This window comes from Haemorhous mexicanus, chromosome 38 (genome assembly GCF_027477595.1).
Source record: "Haemorhous mexicanus isolate bHaeMex1 chromosome 38, bHaeMex1.pri, whole genome shotgun sequence".
Taxonomy (NCBI): Eukaryota; Metazoa; Chordata; class Aves; order Passeriformes; family Fringillidae; genus Haemorhous; species Haemorhous mexicanus.
Window position 1 is genome coordinate 767,943 of NC_082378.1, and position 8,665 is coordinate 776,607.

At 39.1% G+C, this 8,665-nt stretch overlaps 1 protein-coding gene across 2 annotated transcripts; it reads left to right on the forward strand.

Moving 5' to 3' along the window:
* The first annotated feature begins 1,738 nt into the window (after positions 1-1,738).
* Positions 1,739-6,253, forward strand: LOC132341323 (eukaryotic translation initiation factor 3 subunit C-like). 2 transcript variants are annotated; one of them, XM_059872783.1, is made up of 5 exons: positions 1,739-1,810; positions 2,273-2,417; positions 4,057-4,122; positions 5,603-5,678; positions 6,082-6,253. In XM_059872783.1, exons 2-5 carry the CDS (start codon positions 2,320-2,322, stop codon positions 6,214-6,216), a joined length of 375 nt encoding a protein of 124 aa, XP_059728766.1. In that variant the 5' UTR covers positions 1,739-1,810; positions 2,273-2,319; the 3' UTR covers positions 6,217-6,253. The 2 variants fall into 2 exon arrangements, with proteins under 2 accessions (XP_059728766.1, XP_059728765.1); XM_059872782.1 differs by having other exon boundaries at positions 1,767-1,809; positions 2,258-2,417.
* The last annotated feature ends 2,412 nt before the right edge of the window (positions 6,254-8,665 follow it).

An 8,665-nucleotide genomic window follows, 5' to 3' on the forward strand; every position in this document is an offset into this window, starting at 1 on the left:
GCTGATTTGGGAGGTAAAAATACTGATAATTTTGGGGTGACAACTGCATTGTGAGGTAAAAACTCACGAATTCTGAGGTAAAAATCTTCGAATTTGAGGCAAACAAGACTATTTTTATTAAAAAAATAAAATTTATACCAAGATACGTGAATTTGAGGGGTAAAAACCAAAATTTTTGAGTCAAAATTGGCCGATTTGTGTATTAAAGATACTATAAATCAGGTGACACATGGACTGTGAGGTAAAACTTACGAATTCTGAGGTAAAACATCTTCCAATTTGAGACAAAAACATTGATTTTTATTAAAAATATTATATTTCTGCCCAGAGAGGTGAATCTGGGGGGAAAAATCTGAAATTTTTGTGTCAAAATTGGCCGATTTGGGAGGTAAAAATACTGATAATTTTGGGGTGACAACTTCATTGTGAGGTAAAAACTCGCGAATTCTGAGGTAAAAATCTTCGAATTTGAGGCAAAAAAAGCAGATTTATTAAAATGATTCAATTTCTACCCAGAGATGTGAATTTGGGGGGTAAAATCCGACATTTTTTGGTCAAAGTCAGCTGATTTCTGAGGTAAAAATATTGATAATTACGAGGCAAAACATGAATTGTAAGGTAAAAAAGTCGTGAAGTTTGAAATTAAAATATCAGAATTTGAGGGAAAAAAGTAGATTTTTATTTAAATAATTGAATTGCTACACAGAAACATGAATTTCGGAGGTAAAACCCGACATTTTTGGGTCCAAATCGGGCGCTTTTAAGAAGTAAAAACCTCGGCAATTGTGAGATAAAAACTTGAGAGTTCTGAGGTAAAAATCGTCGAACCTGAAGCAAAACCTCCCCGTTTTTATTTAAAGTTTTCAATTCTTATCCCAAACCACGAATTTCGTGGGTAAAATCTGACATTTTTGACATAAATCAGCCGATTTTTGAGGTAAAACCTCGATAATTCTGAGGTAAAACCTCGAGAATTCTGAAGGAAAAACCTTCGAATTAAAGGTTTAGAAGTCGATTTTTATTAAACCCGTTCGATTCTCACCCAAACCACCAATTTCAGAGGTAAAATCCGAAATTATGGGTTGAAATCAATCGAATTTAGGAGGTAAACCCCCCGATAATTCTGAGGTAAATACTCCCGGAATTCTGAGGTAAAAACTCACGAATGTAGAAGGAAAAACCTTCGAATCTGAGGTTAAAAAGTAGATTTTTATTTAAAACGTTCAATTCTCACTCCAAACCCGCGAATTTCGGGGGTAAAATCCGAGATTTTGGGTTAAAGTCTGCCGATATTAGGAGGTAAAACTCCGATAATTCTTTGGTAAAAAACTCACGTATTCTGTGGGAAAAACTTGGAAATTCTGAGGGGAAAACCCTCGAATATGATGGTAAAACAAGTAGAATTTTTTAAGAAACGTTAGGTTGTCGCCCAAAATCACGAATTTCGGAGGTTAAATCTGATATTTTTGGTATTAAATCGACCGATTTGGGGAGGCAAATAACCCGATAATTCTGAGGTAAAAACTCACGAATTCTGAGGGAAAATTCGCGAATCCTGAAGTAAAAACCTTCGAACCTGAGGTTTAAAAGTGGATTTTTATTTAAAACGTTCGATTCTCACCCAAACCACGACTTTTTGGGGCAAAATCTTCCGATTTCAACTCTTTGCCACTTACGGACTCGCTTTCCCAGCGTTCCTCGCGTCCCAACCCGGAAGTAGGGCGGTCTAAAGAGAGGAAGTGACGCAGAGTCACTTCCGCTTAGGCCTTTCGGCCCTTCCGTACCGGCGGCTCCGCGTGCGGCGCGTTCGGTGCGGGGGGGGGAGAAGGGCGGAATTGGGGGGTGGGGGAGGGGCCCAGGGGGTGTCCTGGGGTGGGGGTTGGGGCGCGGGGTGGGGGAGGGAAGGATTTGGGGCGAAATTCGCGGATTTTGGGGCAAAAAACGCGGCAGAAATCGGAGCTTGGGAAGGGTGGGAGGGGTGGGGGAAGGGCGGAATTCGGGCGTTTCGGGGCCGAATTTTGGGGATTTTGAGGAAAAATTGGGAGATTTTGGGCTGGAATTGTTGATTTGGGGTTCAAATTTGGGGGTTTTTGGTCCAAATTTGGCTTTAAAATCCCCAATTTTCGCGGTAAACCTCTCAGATTTTGGGTCAAACCGCTCGAATTCTGGGTTTAACCCGTGAAGTTTCGCATCAAAATGGTGAAATTTCGGGTGAAAATGGTGAAATTTCGGGTGCGAACCTCGGGGGTTTTTGGCGGTTTTGTCTCCCCAGGCTGCCCCTTCCCCTGTCGTTGCCGCCCCTCCCTCTCTGTCGCGATAATGTCGCGATTCTTCACCACCGGTTCCGACTCCGAGTCCGAGTCGTCGGCGTCGGGAGACGAAACCGCGCCCAAAGCGCCGGGGGGACCCTACAGCAAGTGGGGCGGGGCTAAAGGGAAAGGGGAGGGGCTTATAGGGATTAGGGGAGGGGTTAAATGAGAAAGGGGAGGGGTAAATGGGAGAAAGAGGAGGGGCTTAAATGGAAAGGGGAGGAGTTAAAGGGAAAAGGGGAGGGGCATAAATAGGAGGGGGAAGGGTTTTAAAGGAAAGGGGAGGGGTTTAAGGAAAAGGGGAGGGGTTAAAGCGGAGTGGGAAGGGTTAAAATGGGTGGGAAAGGATGGGAAAGGGGCGGGGTTAAGGGAAAGGGGGAGGGGCTAAAAGGAAAAATATTTAAATGGAGTTACAAGAAGGAGGAGGAGCTACAGGGAAGGGGAGGGGTTTAAGGGAGTGGGGCGGAGTTTAAAGAGGAAAAGGAGGGGTTAAAGGAAAAGGGGAGGGGCCTGATGATGGGGAGGGGCTAAAGGGGAGGCAAGGGGCAAAAGGGGAGGGCTTAAAGTGGAGTGGGAAGGGTTAAAATGGGTGGGAAAGGATGGGAAAGGGGCGGGGTTAAAGGGAAAGGGAGGGGCTAAAAGGAAATAAATTTAAATAAATTTAAATAAACTTAACTTAAAAAGGGGGGTTACAAGAAGGAGGAGGAGCTAAGGGGAAGGGGTGGGGTTTAAAGGAAAAGGGGAGGGTTTAAAGGAAAGGGGAGGGGTTTAAAGGAAAAGGGGTGTGGTTTTAAGGAAAGGGGTGTGGTTTAAAGGAAAAGGGGAGGGGTTTTAAGGAAAAGGGGAGGGGTTTAAAGGAAAGGGGAGGAGTTTAAAGGAAAGGGGAGGGGTTTAAAGAAAAATGGGAGGGGTTTAAAGGAAAGGGGAGGGGTTTAAAGGAAAAGGGGAGGGGTTTAAAGGAAAAGGGGAGGGGTTTTTAGGAAAGGGGAGGGGTTTAAAGGAAAGGGGAGGGGTTTAAAGGAAAGGGGAGGGGTTTAAAGGAAAGGGGAGGGGTTTAAAGGAAAAGGGGAGGGGTTTAAAGGAAAAGGGGAGGAGTTTAAAGGAAAAGGGGAGGAGTTTTAAGGAACGGGGAGGAGTTTAAAGGAAAAGGGGAGGGGTTTAAAGGAAAGGGGAGGGGTTTAAAGGAAAGGGGAGGGGTTTAAAGGAAAAGGGGAGGGGTTTAAAGGAAAAGGGGAGGGGCTTAAAGGAAAGGGGAGGGGTTTAAAGGAAAAGGGGAGGGGTTTAAAGGAAAAGGGGAGTGGTTTAAAGGAAAGGGGAGGGGTTTAAAGGAAAAGGGGAGGGGTTTAAAGAAAGGGGAGGGGTTTAAAGGAAAGGGGAGGGGTTTTAAAAAGGGGAGGGGTTTAAGGAAAGGGGAGGGGTTTAAAGGAAAGGGGAGGGGTTTAAAGGAAAGGGGAGGGGTTTAAAGGAAAAGGGGAGGGGTTTAAAGAAAGGGGAGGGGTTTAAAGGAAAGGGGAGGGGTTTTAAAAAGGGGAGGGGTTTAAGGAAAGGGGAGGAGTTTAAAGGAAAAGGGGAGGGGTTTAAAGGAAAGGGGAGGGGTTTAAAGGAAAAGGGGAGGGGTTTAAAGGAAAAGGGGAGGGGTTTAAAGGAAAAGGGGAGGGGTTTAAAGGAAAGGGGAGGGGTTTAAAGGAAAGGGGAGGAGTTTAAAGGAAAAGGGGAGGGGTTAAAGGGTCGTGGCCCCCGCCCCCAGGCCGCTGCTGCTCAGCGAGGATGAGGAGGACACGAAGCGCGTGGTGAGGAGCGCCCGCGACAAGAGGTGAGAGCTATTGATCCGTATTGATCGGTATTGATTGGTTATTAATCGGTGCGGGATCGGCCATTGATCGGGTATTGATCAGCATTGATCGGTATTGATCGGTGTGGGATCGGCCATTGATTGGGTATTGATTGGTATTGATTGGTGTGGGATCGGTGTGGGATCGGCCATTGATTGGTATTGATTGGTATTGATCAGTGTGGGATCGGCCATTGATTGGGTATTGATCGGTATTGATCGGTATTGATTGGTGTTGATCGGTGTGGGATCGGCCATTGATTGGTTATTGATCCGTATTGATCGGTATTGATTGGTATTAATCAGTGTGGGATCGTCCATTGATTGGTTATTGATCGGCATTGATCGGTATTGATTGGTATTAATCAGTGTGGGATTGTCCATTGATTGGGTATTGATCGGTATTGATGGGTATTGATCAGTGTGGGATCGGCCATTGATTGGGTATTGATTGGTGTGGGATCGTCCATTGATTGGTTTGTTGATCGGCATTGACCGGGTATTGATCAGTGTGAAATCGTCCATTGATTGGTTATTGATCGTCATTGATCGGTATTGATTGGTATTGATCAGTGTGGGATCGTCCATTGATCACCTACTGATCAGGTATTGATCAGTGTTTGATCGTCCATTGATCAGCTATTGATCGGTGTTTGATTGTCCATTGATCACCTATTGATCGGGTATTGATTGATACTTATCAATCCCTATTGATCCCAATGGGTCTGTATTGATCCCTATTGATCCCAATTGGTCTGTATTGATCCCTATTGGTCCCAATGGGTCCGTATTGATCCTTATTGGTCCCAATGGGTCCCTATTGATCCCTATTGGTTTGGTCCCTGTTGATCTCAATGGCTCCAAATTGATCCCAATTGATCCCTATTGATCCCTGTTGGTCCCAATGGCCCCACATTGATCCCTATTGATCCTGATCAATCCCAATGGGCACAAATTGATCCCTATTGGTCCCAATGGGTCCGTATTGATCCTTATTGGTCCCAATGGGTCCCTATTGATCCCTATTGGTTTGGTTCCTATTGATCTCAATGGCTCCAAATCGACCCCAATTGATCCTGATCAATCCCTATTGATCCCAACGGGTCTGTATTGATCCCTATTGGTCCCAATGGGTCCGTATTGATCCCTATTGGTCCCAATGGGTCTGTATTGATCCCTATTGGTTCCTATTGGTCCATATTGATCCCTATTGGTTCTTATTGGTTTGGTTCCTATTGATCCCAATGGCTCCAAATTGATCCCGATTGATCCCTATTGATCCCAATGGGTCTGTATTGATCCCTATTGATCCCAATGGGTCCGTATTGATCCCTATATGTTCCTATTGATCCCTATTGGTTTGGTCCCTATCGACCCCAATGGCTCCAAATTGATCCCGATTGATCCCGACCGTTCCAAACTGACCCCCAATCGATCCCGATCGATCCCCTATTGATCCCAGGTACGAGGAGCTCACCAACCTGATCCGCTCCATCCGCAACGCCATGAAGATCCGCGACGTCAGCCGCTGCCTCGAGGTGCCCCAAACCCCCAAATTTTCCTCTTTTTCCCCCCAAAAATTCCCTTTTTCCCCTTTATTTATTCTTTTTCCCCCATTTTTTGCTCCTTTTCCCATGGTTTTTTCTCATTTTCCCCTATTATTTCTCCTTTTTCCAAAATTTGCCTCATTTTCCCCCCTTTTTTTCCTGATTTTTTCACCATTTCCCCCCATTTTTCCTTCTCTTTTTTTTTTTCCATATTATCAATTTCCTCTTCCTTTTTTCCCATTTTCCCCCTTTTCCCCCCCAAACCCTCTTCTCCCTCTCCACTGATTCCATTCTCCCTAAAAATTTCCCTTTTTTTCCCCCCAAACTCTTTGATTTTCACCCCAAAATTCCATTTTTTTTGAACTTTTTTTTGAATTTTTTCCCCCAATTTCAGGAGTTTGAGCTGCTGGGCCGAGCCTGGACCAAGGCCAAGGGCGTGGTGGACAGGGACGGCGTTCCCCGCTTCTACCTCCGGATCCTGGCTGACCTCGAGGATTATCTCAACGAGGTGAGGCCACCCTGGGGCTAAAAAATCCAAATTTGGCACATTTCAGTAATTTAGCATTTTTTTCAGATTTTTCCCAGCACTTTTTAAGGCTTTTTTGGCTTTTTTTCTGATTTTTTTCTGATTTTTTTCTGATTTTTTTCTGATTTTTTTCTGATTTTTTCTGATTTTTTTCTGATTTTTTTCTGATTTTTTTCAGATTTTTCCCAGCACTTTTTAAGGCTTTTTTGGCTTTTTTTCTGATTTTTTTCTGATTTTTTTCTGATTTTTTTCTGATTTTTTTCAGATTTTTCCCAGCACTTTTTAAAGCTTTTTTGGCTTTTTTTCTGATTTTTTTCTGATTTTTTTCTGATTTTTTTCAGATTTTTCCCAGCACTTTTTAAAGCTTTTTTGGCTTTTTTTCTGATTTTTTTCTGATTTTTTTCTGATTTTTTTCTGATTTTTTTCTGATTTTTCCCAGCATTTTAAAAGCTTTTTTGGCTTTTTTTCTGATTTTTTTTCTGATTTTTTCTGATTTTTTTCTGATTTTTCCCAGCACTTTTTAAGGCTTTTTTGGTTTTTTTTCTGATTTTTTTCTGATTTTTTTCTGATTTTTCCCAGCACTTTTTAAGGCTTTTTTGGTTTTTTTTCTGATTTTTTTCTGATTTTTTTCAGATTTTTTTCTGATTTTTTTCAGATTTTTCCCAGCACTTTTTAAGGCTTTTTTGGCTTTTTTTCTGATTTTTTTCTGATTTTTTTCTGATTTTTTTCAGATTTTTTTCAGATTTTTTTCAGATTTTTTTCAGATTTTTCCCAGCACTTTTTAAGGCTTTTTTGGTTTTTTTTTCTGATTTTTTTCTGATTTTTTTCTGATTTTTCCCAGCACTTTTTAAAGCTTTTTTGGTTTTTTTTTCTGATTTTTTTCTGATTTTTTTCAGATTTTTTTCTGATTTTTTTCTGATTTTTCCCAGCACTTTTTAAGGCTTTTTTGGCTTTTTTTCTGATTTTTTTCTGATTTTTTTCTGATTTTTTTCAGATTTTTTCCCAGCACTTTTTTAGGCTTTTTTGGCTTTTTTTCTGATTTTTTTCTGGTTTTTTTCTGATTTTTTTCTGATTTTTTTCTGATTTTTCCCAGCACTTTTTAAGGCTTTTTTGGCTTTTTTTCTGATTTTTTTCTGATTTTTTTTCTGATTTTTTTCTGATTTTTTTCTAATTTTTCCCAGCACTTTTTAAAGCTTTTTTGGCTTTTTTTCTGATTTTTTTCTGATTTTTTTCTGATTTTTTTCTGATTTTTTCTGATTTTTTTCAGAATTTTTCCCAGCACTTTTTAAGGCTTTTTTGGCTTTTTTTCTGATTTTTTTCTGATTTTTATCTGATTTTTTTCTGATTTTTTTCTGATTTTTTTCTGATTTTTTTCTGATTTTTCCCAGCACTTTTTAAGGCTTTTTTGGCTTTTTTTCTGATTTTTTTCTGATTTTTTTCTGATTTTTTTCAGATTTTTTCCCAGCACTTTTTTAGGCTTTTTTGGCTTTTTTTCTGATTTTTTTCTGGTTTTTTTCTGATTTATTTCTGATTTTTTTCAGATTTTTCCCAGCACTTTTTAAGGCTTTTTTGGCTTTTTTTCTGATTTTTTTCTGATTTTTTTCTGATTTTTTTCTGATTTTTTTCTGATTTTTTTCTGATTTTTTTCTGATTTTTCCCAGCACTTTTTACAGCTTTTTTGGCTTTTTTTCTGATTTTTTTCTGATTTTTTTCTGATTTTTTTCTGATTTTTTTCTGATTTTTTTTCAGATTTTTCCCAGCACTTTTTAAAGCTTTTTTGGCTTTTTTTCTGATTTTTTTCTGATTTTTTTCTGATTTTTTTCTGATTTTTTTTTACATTTTTAAATTTTTTTTTTAAATAATTATTTTAGAATATTGTCCAAACTTATGTGGGATTTTTAAGGTTATTTTTCCTTAATTTTTTTTGTATTTTTAGGATTTTTTTTCAGATTTTTTTGGGAATTTTTTAGGATTTTTTAAAAATTTTTTTTTAATTTTTTAGATTTTTTTTTCAGATATTTTTGGTATTATTTAGAAATATTTTTTTTAGATTTTTTTGGGAATTTTTAGGAATTTTTGAGGTAGTTTTAGAATGTTTTAGCATTTTCTAAAATTTTTTGGGATATTTTTTAGGATTTTTTTTCAGATTTTTAAAATTTTTTAAGAAATATTTTTATTTTTATTTTTATTTTTTTGGAATTTTTTTTCCAGCTCTTTTTGGTATTTTTTAGGATTTTTATTTTAAGATTTTTTTGGGATTTTTTCAGATTTTTTTTGAACATTTGGGATTTTTTTAAATTTTTGGGGGTATTTTTTAGGATTTTTATCAGATTTTTTAGGATTTTTTTCAGTTTATTTTGGGGAATTTTTTAGAGTTTTTTTACAATTTTTGGGTCATTTTTGGTGATTTTTGGGTCCCTTTGGTTCCTTTTGAGCCACTTTGGGTCATTTT

Coding starts and splice junctions, on each gene's coding strand:
- LOC132341323 (XM_059872783.1), top strand. CDS start 2,320: ATGTCGCGATTCTTCACCACCGGTTCCGACTCCGAGTCCGAGTCGTCG. Junction 4,123..5,602: donor AGGAGCGCCCGCGACAAGAG/GTGAGAGCTATT, acceptor TATTGATCCCAG/GTACGAGGAGCTCACCAACC. Junction 5,679..6,081: donor ACGTCAGCCGCTGCCTCGAG/GTGCCCCAAACC, acceptor CCCCAATTTCAG/GAGTTTGAGCTGCTGGGCCG.